This window comes from Stegodyphus dumicola, chromosome 5 (assembly GCF_044657685.1).
Source record: "Stegodyphus dumicola isolate Sdum_Otavi_A_Nest chromosome 5, ASM4465768v1".
Taxonomy (NCBI): Eukaryota; Metazoa; Arthropoda; class Arachnida; order Araneae; family Eresidae; genus Stegodyphus; species Stegodyphus dumicola.
The window spans coordinates 108,688,902-108,713,623 of record NC_140772.1 but is presented as its reverse complement, the minus strand read 5'-3'; the positions used below and the strand labels follow the sequence as shown (position 1 = coordinate 108,713,623).

Sequence of the window (24,722 nt, the reverse complement as noted above, 5' to 3'; positions counted from 1 at the left end):
TATTATATTTTAGAAGTGATTTATTTATTTTATTTATCTGCTTCTTATCGCCAGCTCTTATTCTATCAACCATTACTCTTATATCCTTATTCTATTGCAACTAAATTTAGACCTATTTTTATTTATTTTTTTTTTTTTTCTTTTTAAATACAGACAGAACAACAAAAGAAACTCGCTATTCAATATACATTTAAAAAAAGGGGGGACAGAATTATTCTTGAAAACGAAACTTTCAGAAACGAACTGTTTCGTTCTGCTTCCACGCTCCTGAAAATAGCGCACCCGATCAATAAACGGCGGAGTGCTGCTTCGAACACACCTGGCATTACAGGAGCACGTGCGCACCAATGAGATATTCGCAAACGATTTTTTAGTGGCACCACTCGGTCTTCCCCGTCTCGGTTACCTGGCGCCACGAACAAGACTTGATTATTAAAAGAATTTTCAGCAGCATGAACGGTAAGTTCTTTCTCTTTTTCGTCTTAAATTAGAACTTAATTTAAGAATTTCTTCTTAAATTACAGTAAAATGCTTTGGAAACGTTGATAAAAAATTTTCGTTTTTAAGTATGAAATATATATAGAAACAATAATATAAGATGTTATAAATGAATTAAAAATAAGAAAAGAAACGGAAAAATGTAATCTTTCCAAAGCAGCTACAATTTGAAACACTAAAATAAAAAAAACAAAGTTTCAAAAAATAGAACGAGAATATGTCATTATATTATGTAATGAATTCTTTATATTGTATTCTTATGCAATTCGTCGTCGAGAATTATATAAAAATACAATATAAGGAATATAAAAAATCAAAAATAAAAGTGGGAAAGAAAATGAATAAAATTGTGTTTAACCAAGTAAGGCTAAGATGTGTTTAACCAAGTTTAAGGCTTCCAAACACTTTTCCTTTAACAAGTTCTGTTTTAACTAGAGGATATTAATATAAAATTATTTTGTTATGTACAATGTTCTATAATTTTTAATAAAGTTTTCTCTTTTCATAATGTAATTTGCATGTAAAGATTCCGTTTTTGAAAGTTTCATCAATTTGCGTCTATTCAGTTTTGTAACTTTTACCGGGAGAAGAAAGGGAGCTTCATACAGAAAGAAAGTAATTTTATTCATTTTCGCTCCGACTTTTTAGCCCAAAGGGCGTTAGCCCAGAAGGGTTATTAATTTTATTTTGACATTTTGTGTTGAAAACTTTAAATGTCTGTTCACTTTTCAAATTGTTGCCTCTAAATATTAGAGCACTGTATTAAATTTAAAGAAATTAAATAATGAAGAATCTGCATAAATGTATGCATGTTTCTCGCATTCTGATAAAACAATGATTGAATAACGAATTTTTGATTAAGAAACTCTACGATTTCAAAGCGAGCAATGGACATTTTCAAACAAAAAACATTTTTATCTCCAGCGCGCGAGACTGCGTGTTGGGAATTCTAAAGATATGCTGATTTTAAAATTATTTTGAGATATTGCTGTTGAACTGAATTTTACGGTTTAAGTGCGAAGAACATGATATTTAATAAATAAAAGTAACACACAAAACGTTAAAACAATGCTTCTTTGGGCTTAATGTAATATCCGAAAACTTTCAGTTTTTTATAATTATTTTTATAATTTTCAATCTAGCAGCATACGGGCAGATTCATCTGTTTGCTTTTTTACTTTTTTAAATACTTACTTAAGAACTGTTCTCAATAATATAAGGAATATATGAATATATATATATATATATATATATATATATATACAAAAAGAAACATAACAAGAGGTTAAAATTAAAAGCAAATTTTTTTACCCGTAGCTGTAAGATTGAAGCAAAACAGACTTTAAATATTCTAAAGTTAAAAGTAAATTGGAGTTAAAGCAAGGTTATTCCTCAACGATATTAATATTAGCAATCGTGTAAAAGAGGTTTAACACAAAATCCAAACATATCAAAATTGAAATAAGAATTCATAGTAGTACAAACTCTAAAAATAAAAATGAAAAAAATGCAAGATTAAAAAATATTAAAATAATAATTAATCTGCGTCTATTAGTTATATATTTTTATCTTGTATTTATTCCTCTTTTGGTCGTCCGCTGGAGTTGGTAATCTTGTTTTTATTGACAGTATAATGGATCAGTACAAGTATATTGACATTTTAAATCAAAATTTGAAATCTTCAGCACGAAAATTAAACCTTCATAACGATTTTAAATTCTACCAGGACAATGACCCCAAGCACAGTGCTTTGAACGTTAGACTCTGGCTGCTGTATAATTGTCCTGAAATAATAGAAACACCCCCACAATCTCCACAATTAAATCCCATAGAGAATATTTGGCAAGAATTGGAATCAAGAATTCGCAAACACACCATTTCTTCAAAACAACAATTAAAATCGGTGCTTCAAGAAGAATGGGGTAAAATCACTCCAGAAATCACAAAAAAATTAGTCGAATCCATCCCAAGAAGATTAAATCATGTTTTAAAAGTAAAAGGAAATCCAACAAAATATTAAAACCTTTTAAAAAGTAAAATCTTTCGATAAATATTTGATGGAAAAGTAAGTGTCCCATCACTTAAGTGAGCCATTTTCTGCTCCGTTCTAAACAATTGTATTTTTATTAAATTAATATTTTAATATTTTGAGAAAATGTATGTTATGTAATAATTGTTACTAAATTTAAGTATGAAACACACCCACAAAAAATTTTACATATTTTTTTAATTTATTTTATTGCAGTTTCCTTTTGTAAAGCACAAGTGTCCCATCACTTTTGTTAGACACTGTATATTTAGTAGAATGTATCAAAATGAGGAAACCCATAATAGGAAGTTTAATTCTGAAAATTGTTTTTTTAAAGGAGCTTGAATGTCAATCATGAAAAAAACTTTTTAAGGGGACTTGAATTTAAATCATAAATAACAAAATTTCAAACTTTGAAAACGAATGGGTTCCCTCATTTTGATACATTCTACTAAATTATTGTTAGGAGATAATATAATCAATATTTCTTTAGTAAATAAATTATTATTGTCTTACTTTGCAGCTATTGCGCAAGTATTAGAAAAACTTTTTCGAATTCAATGAATTTTAGATAATTTTTTTTTATTATATATACACACACACGTACATGTTATATATAAGGGATATATATATAATATAAATATGAGGAAAGGTATCTATAAGGAATAAGAAATACAATACATATAAGTATATAAGAAATATGTAAGGAATCTATAAAGAATATAATTTATATAAGAATTAAATATAATGAATGTTTAAGTATACTGAATATAAGTATCAGGAATATATAACATATATAAGGAAGATAGTATGTATAAGGAATGTACACAGAATGTAATATATATTATTTGGTATAAGAAATGTGTAAGGAATATAATTTATACAAGTGTATATAAGGAATTTATAATACATGTAAGCATAAGGAATATAATATGCATAAAAAATTAGGAATGTGCAAGATATATAAGGAATATAATGGGTCATATATATATAAGGAATATAATGCATAAGTATATAGAACATTTAAATATAAGGAATCTTTATATATATAAGCGGCTAAAGTGTGTGTCGCCGATAGTTTATTGTTCCACTCGGAAAAATGAGCACGGAAATTAATGTTTCTGCAGTTTTTAATTAATATCTCGACCGATTAAAGTCGTACGAAGATGAGAATGGTATCGATAAATTCGGAGAATTTTTTGGAATCCGAGGATACGCGTCTCGAATTTCAACTCGGCGCCGTTCCGTAGATATTCGAGAAAAAAGAATTTCTCACTTAGCCAAATCCCTCTAATAGGGAAAACCAAAGAAAGAAAGTGGAAAATGTAGGGAAAACGTAGGGTAAAATTATTTTTCAATTAATATCTCGGCTAAGTAAAGTCCCAAGAAGATGCGAATGATCAAAATGGCGTGCCGCGGACCTGTGGAATCCAACGGTGTGCTCCGCTAAGCCCGGGAGCCAGCCGTTTCAGAGGAGATAATGTTACTTCACCCCATATATATATATATGCGGCACAAGTGTCTGTTTGTCGCCGATAGTTTATTGTTTGCTTGCGTAACTGTACTAGCCAATGGGATGAAGTTGCCACGGCACAGGGTTGCCGTTTCAATTGAGACGTAGGCAATTTCCTGTAAAACTTGCCTTTTGTATGACGATCAATAAGTCTCAGGGCCAAACGCTTAAGCATGTTCGCATTTTTTTCCCTGAGCCTGCATTTGGACACGGTCAACTTTATATGTTGCCTGTTCAAGAGTTCATGAAAAATCGGACATAAAATTAAAAATAATTGATGGTCCTCTGCAAGGCGAGCTTAAAAATGATGGAAAGATCTACACAAGAAATGTTGTGTACAAAGAGATCTTTGACATGTGAATTAACATTTCATTATTTAAATCACTTTTATTGATTGAGCTAGTGGTGGGCTATTAAGAAATGTACCGCCAGTGGTTTCGTTCATTGTACTCTGCTTTGAGCAAGTAAAAAGGGGAAACCCGTGGGGCAGTAAGCAAAGGGGCGCCCTCGCCGCCTGCCCTGGGTAATTCAGTTTAAATTAGCACACACCTTTGCACAAATCATTTTAATTACAATTTATAATATCTACAACAGCGGTCATTTCGTATGACCTCCGAGCTTTCTAGTATACATATATGTGATGATAAGATTTAGTACGTGAAATGCAGTAAATTGATGAAAGATGAATGTTTGACTAGGGAAGACATTATTTTGCAGTCTCGAGTGGATTGACGATTAGAAGATCACTGAAAATATTAATTAACTGAAAATATTGATTAACAATTACGTAGCAGAAGATGCCGGGAACTTTTGAAAAATCACAAAATCACTTGATATTCCAGATATATCTTTACTAATTGTTGCGCTTCACAATAGGGGCCAATCTGCATGGAGGTAGGAAAGGAAGGAGGGGCCAGTCGGCACTAGAAGTGAAGCACTACTTTGAAGCTTGGGTCACCAGATGGGGTGTTCTTTGTTTACATTCAGAAGCTCTCTTGAAACGGTTCTGATAGTATTTCGACACACGACAGTTCCATACAAATCGAAAAAGGGACACTTTCGCATGAAAGAAACATTCATAGTGTGATGGATAATAGCAATTTGTATAGTTTAGTGACATTTACGCAAAAATCACATCAAGGTTATTTTTCGATAACTAACAACAGCGCGATTTTGATTATGAATTTGTTTTATAAAATTCTAAGCTGTTGAACTACAAAAATATAGATTTTAAGAAAAATGTTATGCTTAAAGAATAAAAAATAGCTTACGGTACATTTAAAATTGTATAAGTCTTTCGACACCTTTGATAGAGAATTCGCTACTTTTATTTTATTTTCCAAACGCCAAAATGTTTTAAATAAAACAAATTTTTTTCACATCCATATATTATTGTTGCATATTATTGCAAAAAGCATGTATCTGCCTTTGACAAAATACGTAAATATTCATTAAATTTTTTATAAATGTATTTGAAATGAAGAATTTATTCACTTATAAACAACTGTGAAAGTACTGTGAAGAAATCTAACTATTAAATGTATCTAATTTATAATGATTTTAAATGTTATCTAAATATATAATAACCTTAATATTGAATTGTAAACATAAATTGAAATCCTGTTGACAAGTACGTTATAAAAGTATTTAAGCAAGAATTGTTCGTATTGGAAAGCAATCTGTTAAAAGGTATTGTAAAGCAAATGCTATGAGATGCGCACTTAAGAACGTAATAAAGAGTTTTGGAATATGTATTGTTGAAATAAAGGGTAAAAAAAATCTGATAAGTATAATTAAAAGAATTATTCCCCTTACATTTTATAATAACTCAGTTACAAATTTTAAATAATACTTTAAAAAAAAAAAAAAAAAGACTTATTTTATTCCCTTTCAGAAATGTTCAGAGAAAGTCAAGTACAGTAAGACCCCGCTTAACGCTGTTTCGTTTAGCGCTGTTTCAGTTTAGCGCTCTTTTATTTCAACCCGGGGATTCCACGAAATCGCTCGCAGCATACGGGGATTCCCCGAAATATTATGCAGCGATAGGTTTCAAATACATATCCGAAAGAGTGTACTTGTATTTCTTGTTTGATGCGGTATTGTACAGACATATTTTGAAGGGGTAAATGTGGAAGATGTCGAAGAAATAATTCAAGAAGCAGCGTCTAGTCTTTCTAATGATGAGCTCAAGGAATTAACTGAACAAGAAGAAAACAAAAATGTTGACAGCAGTGATTCAGAAGAAGAGCAAAAAGAACTTTCGATGGCGTTTGTAAAAAGGAGTTTGTCTACCATAACTGAAATAATGGATCAATTCATTGAAAATGATCCGAATTTTGACAGGAGCTCAAAAGTAAGGCGTGGTGTTAGAGATGCTCTATCCGTTTATGAAGAACTTTTAAGAGAACAACGCAAAAGAAAAAGGCAAACAACATTAGATGCTTTTGTCACAAAAAGGCAGAACACTGAAAACGCGGAAGGCTAACTAAATATGACTGACTTAGAATTTTATTTGTTTTTTTTTTTTAAGAATATTCGTTTTGTTATTTATATTTTGTTTTTATTTTTGCAAGAAATAATAATGTGGTATTAATTTGGGCTTTAAGAAATAAATGTTTGGTTTTATTTTTATTAAAAAAACATACTTTTTAAATTTAATACCTAACCAATTTCCTAGCCATCTTCCCCTAACCCCAATATTTACATCTAAAGATAGCCTCGTTTAGCGCTGTTTCGCATTACGCTCTACTTTGATGGAACGTATCCCCCGCGTTAAGTGGGGTCTTACTGTACTATTTAAAGTATTTCGCTAATTCCTAATAATTCTCTAATTTAAAATGAACCGAATAGAGCATTAATTATAAATTGACTTACATTTTTTGATTTAAAAGATGCCTCAGAAGCCAAAAAATCATGTCATATTTAAGAAAGTATTTTAGGAAGAAGCTCTATAAATAGAAAAGAAATAATGCATAATTTTAATATTAAAATACAATAAACTTTGATCTTAATTTTTTTACCTTAACCGAATAAAATCGAATTATTTAAATTTTTTTTTCTAATGTAAGTAACGAAAACTTGTGAAAATATTTCATTCAAATTAAACCATTCTGAGAAAACTGTCCTGTGAAAAGTATAGCATTTAATTCCTTTCAGAATGAAATGTTGTTTAAAAATATGTTGTTTTCATATACTTAGGACTCTGAAGTGTTGTAGAAAAAGAAAATATATACATTTATATGTATATTTACATCCGAATGCGTCAAATCCTATTGAACTCAATGGTAAATGACCCAATGTTTTGGTCACCACGTAGGGATCGCCGGTGCTTCAGAGCAGGGTACGGGAGAAACTTGTTTAGGGCAACTCCATCTTACTTCCTACCTCCATGCCAATCTGCACCCCACAATTCTGATGATGGCGTATTATATTTTTTAACAAAAGCAGCCAAGCAAGAGACGTCCTTCAGCCAGCAAGCATAAGCAGAGAAAAAGGCAGGATAGTAGGATTGCAACTATATTTGTTGTAAAAATTATCGTTAATCTGATTGGCTAAAACGTATGAGCAATGCAGAAGTTTCAAGGTGACATAATGCGGAATACGTTTTCAGATAAGACGCAGTTTAGAGAAAATTATTACTAGAGAAAAAGTACACAAATTAAAAATGAGCAATTAAGAGGCATTTTAAATTATAATTTTGATTTGCATTTTTTTCCTCTTACATATCCCCCAGACCAGTACTTTCGAGAACATTCCGGCATGTTGCGTAACCGCTGCTTTAAATGAAGAGTTCGCGCCATTTTTCATCAGACTGCTTTTCTCTGCTTGCTGGCTTTTTTCTTTGTTTGAATAGTATGATGCAGTAAATTTAAAGTTAATCGTATTCAGTCTAAATTATTATCGCATATGTAAGCCTGAATGATCTGCCATTTGCATTGAATAAAAATATAGAGCTAAAAAAGTTAAATTCTGTTGTGTCATCATTTCGTGCAAAGCTGTATATATAAGCAATGTACAATATAAAGAATATAAAAGTATGAGGAGTGCTTGCATCTATATTGTATTATATAGATACAAGCAACATAATTCTGCACCCGGATTTATAAACCTCGAAGTCAGAGTTGTGAATTTCAATTTTTATTCTATTTCTTTCGTATTTTGTACAAATTTAGTGAATTTTTGATTAACAAACACAGCTTTATGAAAGCGAGCAGTGGCAACACTATTCGAAATTTAACATTTTTATCTCCAGCGCGTTAAATTGCTGCCATTCAGCAAAGTGTAAGACATATATACCTTTCAGTTTTAGTCAAAAGAACTGCTTTTTAAAAGCAACCTGTTGGCACCGGGGGGGGGGAGGGGGAAAGGTCGCCGCTTTTTCAGATGGCCCAGACTTTCCTTTTACTATCGATAATTAAATGGCCGTTGTTTATCGATTAGGAAGGTTTTAATGTTTTGATTTCGTGTATGAACTTTGTCAGAAGGAAAATGAATATCGCGAAATTTTGCAATTTAAAGGAATACTTTGCAGACACGAAGTAGAAACTGTTAAAAAAATTTGCTTACTACTATAGAAAATCATAATCATTCGATGATAAGAGTATGTTATGTATGATACGAGTTATGAAAGTAAATGTAAAGATAATGTGTGTATGTATGTGAAGTAAATAAAATCCTCTAGACCGCAAATGCTTTATTTGGTTATCTAGTTGAAAGTTTGGCCATTTTGTTCTTAAGTACTTATCAACATAAATTTTTATTAATTTTACTGCCTAAGATCTAGTTGATGTTTCGACATCAGGTTCAAGTTAAAAAAATGTTTATAGACGTTCATATTCATTAATTTTGTTGCATAACGTGTAATAGAGTTCTGTTTGATTTTTATTTGGTTTCATTGTCAGCTATTGCATGCTTTTTTTTTTTTTTTTTTTTTTTGGCGCATTTTACGCCAACGAATCTCGCCAAATTATCGCCTCCTACGATTGAGGCAACAGACTTGAAGAAGAAATCTAACCGGTCTGACGTGAGCAATTACTTGTAACCGAAGCTCACAATTAAATTGTATTTTGCTTCACTGTAAATATTTGTATATGATGGTTTTCTAAATAAAATAATTAAAAACGAAGTAGTGAAGCTGGTCCGTCGATAAAAAATAACCTTTAAGAAAAATAAGTGTAGTCATCTGGCTCCGTCGACCCTGGAGCCTACTTCAGCGGTATGGATATATTTATGAAAAGCAAAGCATCCCTAAAGGGGAAAATAACTAGATTCGAAACTTTTGTGCAAACTGCAAATAATGATGTGGACTTAGTTGAACTTAAAGTTAAACTAAAGAACATTCAAGCTCTTCAAAAGAAAGTTGATGAACTACGAAGTGCGTGCTACGCACAAAGTGAAATGAAAGATGATGATCTGACCAAAATTGATGACGACTTAAACCAATGTGATGATCGTCTGGAAAAATTGGAGGTAAGAATTGAAATTCTCATTAATTTTTACAATAAGTTAAATTCTGCAAAAGCAGTAAATGTTACTGAAAGTAATGTAGATGAAAATTTTCAAATCAAAACTAAACTCCCAGCGTTAGTTTTGCCTGAATTTTCAGGAAAATATGAAGAATTTAGTTCATTTAAAACTCAATTTGATGATTTGATTACAAATAATGTTCAGCTGAGTCATTCACAGAAATTATATTATCTAAGATCTTGTCTTACTAATGATGCTAAGCATTTAGGTAGTAACTTTGATAATTTTGAATCTTTGTACAATGCTTTAGAATCTCGCTATGATAATGAACGTCTGATTGTTGACATTCATGTGCAGAATATTTTAAATTTTGAAAAGATTCAATCCGAAAATGCGAAAGATATCAGAAGTATGATTGATAGTATACAAAAGAATTTACGCGCTTTGAAAGTATTAAAATATGAACAGAACAAGTTATGTGATGTTTTTCTAATAAATATTCTTCTTCAAAAACTAGATAAAGAATCTAGAAAAAATTTTGAATTATCTCACAAATCGAAAGTAGTTCCAATATTTGACGAGTTTATTAGATTTTTGGAACAGCGTGAATCAGTTTTGTTATCTATAAATAGAAATATTACACCCGGAAGTAGGGTTAATATAAACAAGAATTCCACTCCTTCCCATAAATCGAAGGTTCTTTTGACAAATGAAAATAAAAATAAAAACTGTGTTGTGTGTAGGAGCCTTCATCCTATTTTCCTTTGCGATACATTCTTAAAGTTAAGTGTTCATGAAAGATTAAAATTAATTCCTTCACATAAACTCTGCGAATTATGTCTAAAGCAAAATCATAAGAAAAGTCAGTGTCTTTCGAAATTTAAATGCGCTTGCGGGGAAAAACACAATAAATTAATATGCATGGATAATGAAGGTCATTCGAAGACTCCTTGTCGCTCGGTGACGCCACTTAGACAAAACAAAAGTGAGCTCGATGGCGCCGCTGGAAAAGGTGACTCAGAATTGAAAGCGTTGAGTGTTTTAAGTAACAAGAATAAACAAAAAAGAAAAAGTGTACTTTTTTTCTACTGCAGAGATTTATGTCCGTGACGCCAATAATCGAAGAATAAAAATCCGTGCGATTTTAGACAGCGCATCTAATATATGTGTTCTTACAGATAAAATAAGTGAATGCTTAGGAATAAAAAGGGAGAAAATTAAAATGCCTGTTACAGGTCTTAATGGATCAATTCAAAATATTAAATGGAAAGTGAATACATTTATTTCAAATGAAGAATGTACCTTTAATGAACCAGTTTAATTCTTGATTGTAAATAAGATAATAGGACTAACTCCGTGTACTACATTAGATATTTCGAAAGTAGAAATTCCACAATTTTTAAATTTAGCTGACAAATCATTTTATGAAGCTTCAGAAGTACATGCCCTTATAAGTGCTGATTTATTTTTTAAGGTTTTGAAAAATAATACGTATAAAATAAATGATGATTTATTGTTTAAAGAGTCTGAATTCGGATGGATCGCATGCGGGAAGCTTAACGAAATACAACCTTCTTATCAGGGACATTGTTTTCTTGTGCAAAATGACTCTCTTCAAAATACTTTAAAACTTTTCTTTGATTTAGAGGGACTTGCCATTCGTGATGATCCAGTTTTGCATGAAAAGGATCAGGCAATGGAAATTTTTAATGACACCGTTGAATTTAAAAATGGACGTTATGTAGTACAACTACCTTTTAGGAAACATTATGAAGAATTATTTGATAATTATTCCTTGGCGCGGCAGCGTTTTCAGAATTTGTGGAGAAGATTTAGTCATGATCCTGAGTTACATCAACAATACCGTGAAATTATTTGTGATTATTTAAAAGAAGGCATAATCAGCATCGTAAATCCTGATACAAAAGAAAATGCTTTAATTAGGCCTATATATTATTTGCCTCATCAGGCTGTGCGGAAAGAAAGTAGTTTAACGTCGAAAACTAGGATCGTCTTTGATGCGGGTAGCCATCAAAATAATGAACTTTCTTTAAATGACTGCTTGTGGCCAGGGGTTAACTTAAATCCAAATCTTTTGGATTTACTAATTAATTTCAGATTGAACAAAATTGCATTTTGTTCAGATGTTAAACAAGCTTTTCTGCAGATATGCCTCTCTGATGAACATAAGGATGCAGTTCGTTTTCTTTGGAGTAGTGATGATCCAAGTGTTGATAAAAGGCGCAATTTACAGATTTACCCTTTCAATCGAGTAAATTTCGGGGTCAGTTCGAGCCCATTCCTGTTAGCAGCTACTATTAGACATCATATTAAAAAATACAAGGAAGATTTTCCCGAAACAGTTGAAATTTTAGACAAGTGTTTTTATGTAGATGATCTCATTTCTGGAAGCGAGGATTTTGAAGAAGCACTTGAAGTATCTAAAAATGCCAAGAAAATTATGGAAGAGGCTGGAATGGTCCTCAGGAAGTGGATTAGCAATAATGCTGAATTAATGGAGCAATGGAAGAATGAAGAATTCGATACCTATCCTGCAGACGCTACTCTCAGCTTGGGCGCACACCAAACTAAAATCTTGGGACTTTCTTGGAAGACGCACGAAGATTATTTAACTATGGATACTAAAAATCTTTTGGAATTTCTTTCTATGGACAAAAATACGAAACGCTTCTTACTTGAAGCAATAGGGAAGATATTTGATCCTTTAGGATTAATTTCGCCTTTCACCATTCGAGTTAAATGCCTCATCCAAGATCTCTGGAATGAAAAAATTCAGTGGGATGAACCTTTACCAAAGGAAATTGAAAAGGAATAGAAGAAGTGGTGTGCTGAACTTCATCACTTAGAAAATTTGAAAATACCTAGGTTGGTTAATGATTCTGCATCAAAGGAAGATACTGTTGAAATACACAGTTTTTGCGACGCAAGTAAAAAGGCATATGACGCTGCCATATATTTGAAGGTGAAGACACTGAGTGGAATATCAGTGAAACTCCTAACTTCAAAAAGTCGTGTGGCTCCATTAAACAGTGTAACCTTACCAAGATTAGAACTATTGGGTGCTCTAGTTGCAGCTCGTCTTGGTTCTAAGGTTAAGAGAATCGTGAATCTTAAAAGATCTTCTGTTGAATACCATTGGACAGATTCCAAGATTGCACTTTTTTGGATAAAGGGTGCAAAACCCGATGGAAACCGATGGATTTTTTTTTATTTTGGATAAAGGGTGCAAAAACCCGATGGAAGCAATTTATGGCAAACCGAGTGAACGAAATCACCAGCTTGACAGATCCCAACTCTTGGCATCACTGTGCAGGTAAAGAAAATCCTGCCGATCTTCTCTCACGTGGAATGAATGCTGATTCCTTGGTGACAGATTCTAGATGGTAGACAGGTCCAGAATTCTTGATGCAGCCTGACAGTTTCAAGAACTTGCAACCATTTATTCCTGAGATTGAAACCATCGAACAAGTCGAAAAAGAAACTTTGCGGCGAGAAAGGAAAATTCCTTTTGACGATGAGACTTGTAAAGAGACAGCCCTGCTAAATGACAGCTCTCAACATTTTATTGTGGACGACCTCTTAGAACTTTCAAACAATTATTATAAAATTAACCATGTTTTGTCTTATATTTTCAGGTTTATTTTCAATTGCAGGAATAAGGTAAAAAACACAGGACCACTGTCAGTGGAGGAGGTAAGAGAAGCCGAAGAAGTGTTGATTAAGCATGAACAACGAGTTCTTGAAGGAAAGAAACTGCCAAGTAATATTTCGAATTTATTTCCGTTTTTTGATGACAAAGGAATAGTACGTGTAGGAGGAAGGCTGAAGAATGCTTCAGTGCCATATTCTCAAAGACATCCTCCTATTTTACCTAAGGGTTCAAGATTAAGTAAAATTTATTTTGAAAGTTTACACAGGAAAGTATTTCATGTTGGACCACAAGGTCTGCTAAATGCAGTGCGCTTGAAATTTTGGCCTTTAGGTGGCCGTAGTCTCGCACGTAAAACAGTACATCAATGTGTAACGTGCTTTAAATGTAAGCCCACTCTTTCTTCACAAATTATGGGTAATTTGCCTAGTGAAAGAGTTAATGTTTCAGCTCCATTTTCTATTACAGGTATTGATTTATGTGGCCCTTATTTAGTGAAATTTAAAAATCAACGTAAAGGTATTCTGAATAAATAAGTATATTTGTATTTTTATATGTTTCGCAACAAAAGCCATCCATCTTGAGACATTAACAGATTTGACTTCCGATGCTTTAATTGCAACACTTAAACGTTTTACAAGTAGACGTGGCAAATGTTTCAAAATTTATACCGACAATGCTACTAACTTTGTTGGAGCGAATTCAAAATTGAAAAAATTGTATAAGCTCATTAATTTCCCAGACAAAGAATTAGCTAATAATTTTTCGCAAGAAAATATAGATTGGAATTTTATTCCACCCAAATCGCCTCACTTCGGTGGACTTTGGGAAGCTGGGATAAAATCGGTGAAGTACCATCTTAAACGTACGATTGGCAATTTTCATTTCACTTACGAATTATTCGAAACGATTGTCATTCAGATAAAAGGAATATTAAATTCGCGACCACTTACTCCTCTTTCTAGTGATTCAGAAAGTTTCGAAGTTCTGACGCCAGGTCATTTCTTGATAGGGCGACCTATAACAGCAATTTCTGAGCCGTTTTTAACGGATTTAAAGGAAAACCGCTTAAGTCGTTGGCAAAAAACTACAAAAACTATACAACTTATTTGGAAAAGATGGAAGTCTGATTACTTGAATACTTTACAATCTAGATCAAAATGGATGGTTGAAAAAACTGATCTGATAATCGGCCAAATGGTTTTGATTAAAGAAGATTTTCTGCCAATTAACAATTGGCTTTTAGGGCGAATAACATCATTGTACCACGGTTCTGATGGAAAAGTCCGTGTTGTAAAAGTTCGTACCAAAACAGGGGACTTTAAAAGGACAATTAATAAAATAGCTGTATTGCCTATTGAAGTTTAGCAAGTTGTGAATTATGTTACTCAGTTGTCAGTAATTATATTGAAAATTATTTTTCTCAATAATTTTGTATTCATGTTTTGTTTACTTATTTTATATTTTTCTATACATATTTTATTGTTTACATGAATAACTGAAACTCTAATACTGGTAATAATTAAATTTATGTTAAGTTCTTGCATGTGAACATAGCAAGGCCGGGCGGGATGTTGGCGCATTTTACGCCAACGAATCTCGCCAAATTATCGCCTCCTACGATTGAGGCAACAGACTTGAAGAAGAAATCTAACCGGTCTGACGTGAGCAATTACTTGTAACCGAAGCTCACAATTAAATTATATTTTGCTTCACTGTAAATATTTGTATATGATGGTTTTCTAAATAAAATAATTAAAAACGAAGCAGTGAAGCTGGTCCGTCGATAAAAAATAACCTTTAAGAAAAATAAGTGTAGTCAGTGTAATAGAGTTCTGTTTGATTTTTATTTGGTTTCATTGTCAGCTATTGCGTGCCTGCCTTTTTTTTTTTTTTTTTTTTTTTTTTTTTTTTTTTTAATAGCTGATGCTTTACAAAACCTTCCGTACTGTGTTAGATTTGAAAATTTTTACTGTTTCTTCAGAAACTCAACAATTGCCTCAATGACTACTGTATTTTTCATCGTGTCTTATTGTATAATTGCAATCTGTTGATTTGAAATATAATTTAACAGTCAGTGTGTAAAGAAAATTCATTCTTTAGTTTTATCAGGAACAATGTTTTTCAAAATAATCGTATAATTAAACAGAACCAATTAAAAAAAAATTCTGTTTTAATTTAATAGTTCACCATAAAATTACATGCATTGAAATATCAGGCAGTTATAATAATGAAGATATTGACAGTTTTGGAAAATAGGAAAGTTTTCTGAAGTTTATTTATTTCTTGAGTGATGTATAAGTCAATGCTACTTAGCTTGTATAATATTACATTACTGTCTATTTTGACTTTCACCAGTAGACTAGCAGATAAGATAGCTGAACACTGGATGTTTGATCCAGGTACAAATACTGGTGAATGGGATAGCTGCATGGGAATTTTCCTGTTTCTCCTCATGTATTATGTGAATACAAGTCAATTTATCATAGAAATACCTTCTCAAAGGCATCCCTTTACCTAAGGTAACATAGCTCTTACTGTACGTTACCTTGCTTTGTGTAACTTAGCATAGCCATCAACACCTTAATAATTTTAATACAAAATAACAAAAAAAAATTTTTTTTTGCAACCATATTACGACAACAAATTTCGCAGGATGCACAAAACTGTGTCAACCATGTGTATGAGCATATAACAATTCTTCAGTTTTTAATAAGCAGCATCACCATTTTTGTATGTTTTTTCCCCCTTTCTTGTGTGTATTTGTCCAAGTTACAATGATTTTTATAACTCATTTTTATTTTTATAACAAATCATTTATAAACAAATCATACTTTTTTAAATGTGAAATTAATTTTAAAATATGCACTTGTAGAATTTGTCTGCAATGGATGAAATAGTAGTATGAATAAAATTCTGAAAAATTAAAGCTGTATCAAATTATAAAGTTACAGAAGAATGGTATTTGCTATGTTAGTTGAATTTAAACTACCCAGAATCTTTCTCCCTTCGCTGTCGCTATACCACCAAAAGAAAACCAATTATGAACAGCATCCTGCAAACAAAAACTTGCTTGTAATAAGATTTATTGATTGATTGGTACAGACTTTAATGGCATATTTGTTACCAAATGAATCTTAAGCAAACCAGCATGAAGGGTAGTTTTACAGGTTAACTTGTTTTCAAATTAGCAACTCTGTAAAAGGGATCATCTAGCTGTACTGACACTGCATGTTCTTTCTCATATCTAGTTATTTGGTTGTAACAGGCAATTAAGATAAAAACACTTTTAACACTGCTTAATTTTTATGTATGGTAGCCCAGTTACATAACTACAACATTTTTCCATTACGTTTTTACACTGTTAACTTGGTTTAGAAAGTTATTTACCAAAATTTTGGGATGTTGTATAGAAATATCATATGGAACAACTACAGTCAAATGTATTGTTTCGGAAGAGAGTATATTCTCTTACTGAATCTTTTTCTGCACTTATTGTTTGATTTAATATTTCCAGTATAGTGGAATGACCATCATGAAAACATAGCGTCCTGTAGCTCTTTCTGTATAATTCCATTCAAATATTCACACTTTTATTTTTGTAAGTTAATGCAGAAGACAATACATTATTCATGGGAGTTTAACAATATTCATGGAACAAAGGAGCTGAGGTTTATTGCACTTTTAACAATATGTTAAAACTCGTACAAGCATTTATTTCTTTTTTTATAGATGTAAATCAATGACCAGTTCCTAAAGTACCGAAAGATAAAAGTCAATGAAAAAATTCTCAGTTCATAGCGCCAAAGTATTTTGTTAATAATGATAAAATTCAATTAAAAAAGATTACTCATGTTATTATGTAGAATTGATGCTAAAATTCTATATTGGAAACAAGTATCAATTGATTGTGTTAGGTAGAATTAAAGAATAAACAGTCAGGCGGAAATTTATTAAATGCATAAAACATAACAAAAGCCAGCGCTGTATTTATTAATCCATTTCAAAAATTGTGGCTTTTCTATCCAACTTTCTTCAAATATGTGAAATCAGAAAAAACTCTGAAATTGTAATTTTTTCCAGAGAATCATTTCCATCCTCAGAAAAATAAATATTAAAAAAGAATTGAAATACAAAATTTGTGGATTTTATGCAGAAAGTGAAAAGAAAATCATTACTTCATTATAATTTTAATCATAAAAACAGATCTGCTTAATATTATTTTTTGTAACAATAACAATAGAATAAGAAGTATTTCTTTAAGTATGTCCAGTGATATTAAAAATAGTTTAAAATTTTGATTTTGACTTGCAGATGCCACAGAGGAGCTGCATGAGATCTAAAATTTCTCTGAAACATAGTTTGAAAACCTACTTGCAACTACTTGCAAACTTCAAATTGTATGAAAAAAAGGAATGTGGATGTAAACAGCAGTGATTAAAAAGTTTTAATCACCAAAATATTTTCATTCCATCAGATTGTTTATTATAAAACATCAAATGTCAAATGAAGTGGTGTCCCCCCCCCCCAGTATAATTTTTCCGATGTGGAGAAATGGAAAACATGATTTTTTTAACTAGCAATCACAGGCAATGCAGAATTTATGAACTTCTTTTCTTTGAACATAATTTTATGTTTTTCAGTACAAAATTTAGGACACGCATCTCTGCTGTTTGGAGGAAACTTAAAATAGAACTCTGTGAACATAATTTAAAAAAAAAAAAAAAAAAAAAATACATATCACTAAAATAAATAAAAATTTTTATTCTTTCTTCTTCATATGTAATTATTACTTCAGTAGATTCTAATATTTATTTTATAATCATGCATTTACAGACATATATAAATTTCACTATTTTTTACTGTTATTACATGCACAATTGCTGTTTTTTATTTACAAGAGAAGTGAACAAAGTATATCAATACTTTTGTATCATCAATATGAGCAAGTTTTTGTTTATTAAGACTTTTAAAGTTCTCACGATGAATTAATTCAAATAATGGAAATAATTGGCTGTAGCACAGAGATTTATTCGTATTACGTCCACTCTCGTATACAGCAAGAAAAAAAAATTAAATATGAAGAGCGGCCCTTATCAATTTCGTAAGATTTTCCACATACCACAATTCCGAATAAAACGTAAACAAAGTATCGAGACTTCGTAATCGATTACAAAGCGCAAAGCTATCAGCTATTCGTCATCGATGGGGAAAGGAAAGTCTGGGCCATCTGCAAAAGCGGCGACCAGGGGGAAATATTTTTATCTTCATCAGCTTGTTGCCATTCCGTTAAAGCATACGATATTCAACGCTCAAATTCAATCTGACTGTTAGTGAGTAACAAACCAAGTGACTAAAAAGCAATTAACGCAATTCTTCAGAATATTTTTTCTGCTTTGTAATCTGATTGATTGATTTGAATAAAAATGCACTTAAATCACGAGATTTCTCATCAAAAATATTAAATATTTTTATGAAATGACACTAGCTCTACCAATTAAAATCATTATACATGTTTTTATTTCTTATAATTATTGTTTAAGGTTAGTAAACAAAAAAATTTTAAAATATAGAGAAAATGTATAATACCACATTCTATTTTTTAAATTCGATTCTTGATTTTATTACCCCTTATACTAATATTCTTTCTATACAGACTATCTTCAATTCCGTTCTCAAAATGTTTAATACAATTTGTTTTCTCGCAAAATTTCTTTTTAAGCCAGATTACGAAATTTCAAAAATATCGGCGTAATTTTCTGCTTCCTCGATGCGCTCAAAGAACAATTTCTCCTAAATTTAAAAAAAAAAAAAAAAAAAAAAAAAAAAAAAATGGATACTACCACGGCGTAGCAGTTTTCGTCTTGCTAACAATCGCAAACTATCCAACGAAGGTCACGCATAACCTTTCTCCTTCTAATTTCAGAAACTAAATCTTATCTAATTAGTTATGAATGATTTGAGGCCTGAGGAATAGCAGAGACAACAAAGAGAACGGGCGACATTCCAGGTACAGGGTGGTAGAAAAGAATATATCTCATTAAATACTGGTAATGTTAGTATTACTATGTATTCTTATTGGTGTATAGGTTTCTTATAAATAAATAATAATATGATAATTACCTGTAGTTTATCCACGACTAATTTTCATGTTCTTACTGTAACCACGTCCATAATGCAAATAATTCCGTAATACAATGCCTATAAAAATTTGTACACAGTTTAAAAATCCCACGTTTAGAATCTTGTATAATAGTGTTGTTTACAAACGAGTTCGTAATAGATTGAATGGACACTGATAATTTTACAAAATTTATTTTATCAAAAGAAACACTCCACAGCTCTGGAATTTTCCACAAAAATATTCGTACAGCTCTTCACAGTGCCACAGATAACAATCAGCAGTTTCACATAAAACTACTGAGAACGTTAAACGCAACGCAATGCAAACGCATCTAAAGAGCGAAATTAAGAAGAATATCTCAGTACTCCGAATTCAGTTGAGATCTAAAATCTAGTAACTGAGAAATTAATACTCTCTCTGGTCTTATAGAGTTTTCCCCCCGTCCGCCGAGAAATCTCTTTACTTTCTGCTTCTCGAAATTACTGGAAGGCATATAAAGGTCGGATGCGGTTACAGCTAATTCAGAAATCAATTACAGGTATTGAATTGCATTAGACTAGACAGGGACCGGATTGAAATGTCACCGAGCTTTCTCCCCAAATTAGCGATATAGCCATTTACTCAGTGTTAAATAGACTTGTCCATGAATGCGTGCCCATGTATTCTTATTTTGTCGGCAAAACATCGTTTCTCTCAAGCTTTTCATGTTACATTATATAGATAAATACAACAATTTCACATAGAATTTCACTAAAATTGTCAATCTATGTACAAAATTCGTAATTGCTCCCTTCCCAAAGACTGCAAGGGGAGAAATTATGAATTTTCTACATAGATCTTACGAATTTTCTACATAGATCTTACGAATTACGAATTTTCTACATAGAGCAATTACTTGCAGTCTTTGGGACTCAGGCAGTACAATCCCTGGATAGGGAGCCATACTTACAGCTAAGGAAAATCAGTGCAATGCTAAAACAATAATTTCAATAAATAAGAAATCAAACACAAAACACAAGTCAACAAATAAATGCAAAAGTTTACAAGTTTCATATGCACATAGGACCATGGTATTAGATTACTATTTACATTATATACAATATGAGAACTATGCACTATGACCCTCATAAGGGGCTAGCCTGTCATAATGAATAAATGACTTTACGCTTAGAATTTGATGACTTGCGGATCCGAACTACGACCTCGTTCAGCCTACTTAGGACTGTGTAAGTATCGTCACAGGATGTCCCTTTCCGTCATACCACACCTTGTCACCTTTGCTGAATCGATGTCCTGTAGCTCTCGTGTTGTATCGCGTCTTGAGCTCGCTCTCGTGCAAAATTGCGCATCACTTCAAACCATGCCTGGAGACCTTCTACTTGTTAAGCGATAAAGGCTCATCCAAAGAGTGATCAGATAAGAGATCACAAAGCAGATCACAAGTTCTGACCGAAGAGCATTTGGGATAGTGAATAGTCGGTATTGTCATGCGCAGCACTAAGATAGGCCAGGTAGAACAGCGGTAACCTTTCGTCCCAATCATCTTGGTTTCTGCAACCCATAAACGAGAGGTTATTAAGGATGGTTCGATCAAACTTCTCTACCATTCCGTCTGACTCGGGATGTAGCACATTCGATGGGTATTCCAGAAGTCCAGGTTCGAGACCCGGCGACCTGTGCATTTTTCACATCTCCTGCTTCAAAATAAACTTATAACTCTATACAGTGGCACCCGAACTAAAGATGGGGGTCAATGATTCGTCATCACCAGGATTTGGCAATTCGGTCTCCTAATCCTCTGTCGCTCTTTAAAAGAGGAGTATATAAGGTAATTTCTCCCTTTTCAGCAGGCCTTCGTGGTGTAACGGTATCATACTCAGTGCGCATTCGATAGGTCCAGGTTCGAACCCTGGCAAGGGCACTGCACATTTTTTCACGTCTCCTACTTCAAAATAGCCTAATGACTCGAAAAGGTGTCGTTTAGTTTGTTTCGATGCCAAGTAGGTTGCAGAGTTCTTTAATTACAGCCCAGTAAAAATTTGCTCCTTATCGGAATGTAATAGAAGAGGCATTTCGAACCTGGAAATTAAGTATTGTATCATTACATCTTCTACGGAGACAGGCACTTAGTCAGGAATAGGATAAGCTTCAGGCCACTTCACGAAGTAAGCAATGATGACGAAGATTTGTTTCTGCCATCAGCAATTCGTAGAAGAGGTCCCAAGACCTAAAACACGATACATTTTTAAAAGGCTTTCCTACATTAACGTTGCAGCTTTCTTCGACGGCGTTACTTCGGTCCTTTCCAATCCGCACAGGAATCTCAAGATTAACACCACTTTTTCACGTCATCCCTTGCATTACTCCAGTAGAAGCCCTTACGAACTCTGTGCAAAGTCTTTATTATTCCGAATTCCTTCATTATTCCTGTTGGTCTGCTAAGTAATTCTTAAAGGACGTCCGAGATCTAGGATCTTGGTAATATCAGCTACCATCAGAATGCCTTTCCATCATCCGATTCGAACTTGTCGTACAAAACGCCGCTTGAAATATGAAGTCGGTCCCACAGAGCCCAATATTGTTTAGTTTAGGACTGTATATGGAAATGTCCTGCCAGGCAGGTTTACTATTTCAAGATTCTATTAACTCAATTACGGGGTTAACATCGCCGTCCCCTAATTGATCTTTCATGACTTTGTGTCCCCAGGGGACTGGATCAAACGATGTTGAATTCGTAGCTTGACATACGACCGGATTAATCGGCTCGTATTTCGCTTCGAGCCCGGAACAAAATCGGCAACTTTCTGGGCGGGGTCTTCTAGACAGGGCATTGGCGTTTTCATGCCTTTAACTATGACAAGTAACGTTTTGTTTGTGACACAGTAGTTTCTGTCTGGTTTAGATAGGCATTTACTCCAGTATGCGACAACACTTTCGCGACATTTATTTCCTGAGACAAAACAGCAGAGACAGTCTCGTTTCACACATCTGTGCCGAGAATAAATGGTTTGTTGAGTTGAGGATACGTCAGGATTGTTCCAGAAATCAAAGCCTTCTTCAGTTTGTTAAATGCATCCCCATATTCTTTAATCCACAAGAACTTTTGCTTGCTCTCTATGAGCTTGTGAAAGGATCTTCTGATGGAAGAAAAGTCCTTCAAATATCTATTATAGTACGCGAAGAAAATATCAAGAATTAAGTTTATCGGTAGCCAATATTTCAAGAATAAAGGTAAAAATATTACCTTTTCAGAACATCACCTTTCATTTCCTAATCCAAGGAAACCGGGAATATTTGATTTTAACAGAAGACAATCTAAGGCATGACTCATCAGAGAAAAAAGACACCTCTATAATAATAACATATTTTAATTCACTACACATGCTACTAACTAATTATTTACACAATACACAGAAGAGGTCACATTTCAAAGAACAGAAGAAGTCATTATATGAAAGATCACATCTTCCATTACATCGTCCATTACTAGTTCTATGAAAGTTTTGTTTCAAGAAGAGGCGCGTGCGGGGATCGTGTTATGTGAATCGTTTGGCAAGAGTTTTAACATACTTTCACTTTTAAATCTGTTGACCACTTAAATTTAAAACTGTAACCTTTGAACAGGCTTTACCTTTCTATCTCTTTTTGTAGTTATCGATGGAATCTTTTCGTTCTTGAGTTCTCGAGGTGATTCATTGCGAACATCAGGATCGGAGTAACTTACCGTATTATCAGAAGAGCTCCTTGTCATATTTCTAAATTTAGACTATTTATCTGAAGATGTTATCTTCAAAGGATATAAGGGCTTGGTTGGTCGTAAAACTTGTCAGCCTTAGTCTTGACCTTAACTAGTATCACATGCCCATCCTGAGATTTGAAATTCTCGGTTACTTTCACCAACAGCCAATCTGTTCGCTTCTTATCATTGGACACTAATACTTAATCTCCTATTTTCAGAGGTTGTGAGACTTTTATATGTTCATAGTTTTGTCGCAATTGACTTAGATATTCGCCTCAGAACATTGAAATTTCGTACATAGGACTGCTATAACATGTAGTTTTGCACCTCCCGTTTTGGTTGCAATCGGCTGCACCAAAAGCAAAAAAGAGTGGGTATATATATATATATATATATATGTCATAATAAAAACACAAGGAAAAGACGGAACACTGTAGATGCGTGATTAGATCCATATTGAAGAAGAATTTTGATTGCGTAGTATTTAAAGAACTTGGCAGTCGAAGCAGTTTTAATTCCATTTTTATTTCCAATTGATATTTGTGACCACAATCACTTGGCACTCTAGTCGTGCCTTTCCACAGAAGATTTACATTTTTGATATTGTTGGGATAGAAAGCAAGCCAGCGAAATTACATCTTAGCAGAGTAGAGGGCAAAAGCTGAAGTGCGTAGTTATGAAAGATGGAAGCACGCGAAGAGAAAAGTTTTGGTTTGCAATTTGGTGATTGGTCGAGAGGGATCTGCATTATGGGTTAAGTAAGATCGCATGATTAATTTGAATGACGCAGTTTAGACTTAAGCGCTATTTTTAGGACAGATAGAGGAAGTTCTCAAATGAAATAAAAAATAATGGAAGTTATAGTGAATTAAGTTTAGAAGTTTGCTTTCATATTTTTTATCTTACATATCCCCCCTTCAAAAAGAAAAAGGCGTAGCGACAGTGAAGCCTTTTTAAAGAGAAAGAGTTAAAGCACTAGCAAATGTAAAGAAAAAAAAAAAAAACACATAAGTCATCAAATTTTTGTTCTGTAAAGTATAATTTATAAAGATCAATTTTTTTTAATAAATTTTTAACTTTTAGAGTCCTATTGAATTTTTCAGCATTTCAGTCCAAAAGTCTTTTTGTTTGAGAATTAACATAATCATAATTCTTCAGGGAAGGTTCTTGTTATTACAGAATATCACAAAATAAACTTTTACTTAATGATTACTTATAAATATTTATGATATTAATTTTCATACTGATAAATTATAATTTAACATCATAAATAATAGGATTAAGATTTTCAGAATTTATGGTTTCACCTTTATCATCTTTCCATTTACAATTCCTGATTTTACCAAACTGGAAGCCTCGCAATACTTCTAAACAAACATATTCATCAATAGGGCTGTCCTCTTGAGCTAACCAGTGTGTTCTCTGCACTGGTGGACCAGGGTGCCTAGACAGTTACTTGAAAAGGCCTCCGTTCCTTGCATTAAGTAACTGGCCTTTGAGAACTGCACTAATACATTCCATAACAAAAAATATAATAATAATAATATAAAAAAATTACACACGCTCATAAAATGAGAGCCTCCAACATTATCTTGCATGAAGAGGGTAAAAGAAACAACTGTACAGAGGTAATTACAGGCCTCTGTTGAAGGAACCAGTACACCCTCTGCATACTATACTTAA

The 24,722-nt window shown here is 32.7% G+C and overlaps 2 protein-coding genes across 2 annotated transcripts in view; both read left to right on the top strand.

The window, feature by feature from the left end:
* Positions 1–372: 372 nt before the first annotated feature.
* LOC118196786 (fasciculation and elongation protein zeta-2-like) overlaps positions 373–24,722 on the top strand; it is a 172,652-nt gene continuing 148,302 nt past the window's right edge. The window contains exon 1 of the mRNA XM_085816970.1: positions 373–459. The gene's annotated coding sequence lies outside the window, so the exon portion shown is untranslated. The remainder of the gene's footprint in view (positions 460–24,722) is intronic.
* On the top strand, positions 8,989–20,682 carry LOC146997201 (uncharacterized). The gene is made up of 2 exons (XM_085816969.1): positions 8,989–9,509; positions 17,491–20,682. The coding sequence occupies exons 1-2, from the start codon at positions 9,258–9,260 to the stop codon at positions 17,611–17,613; spliced, it is 375 nt and encodes a 124-aa protein (XP_085673095.1). The 5' UTR covers positions 8,989–9,257; the 3' UTR covers positions 17,614–20,682.

Bases quoted from the DNA above. Each gene is read 5' to 3' on its own strand.
- LOC146997201 (XM_085816969.1), top strand. From the start codon at position 9,258: ATGGATATATTTATGAAAAGCAAAGCATCCCTAAAGGGGAAAATAACT. The intron at 9,510-17,490 runs GTAAGAATTGAA...TTTGACTTGCAG, and splicing joins ATCGTCTGGAAAAATTGGAG to ATGCCACAGAGGAGCTGCAT.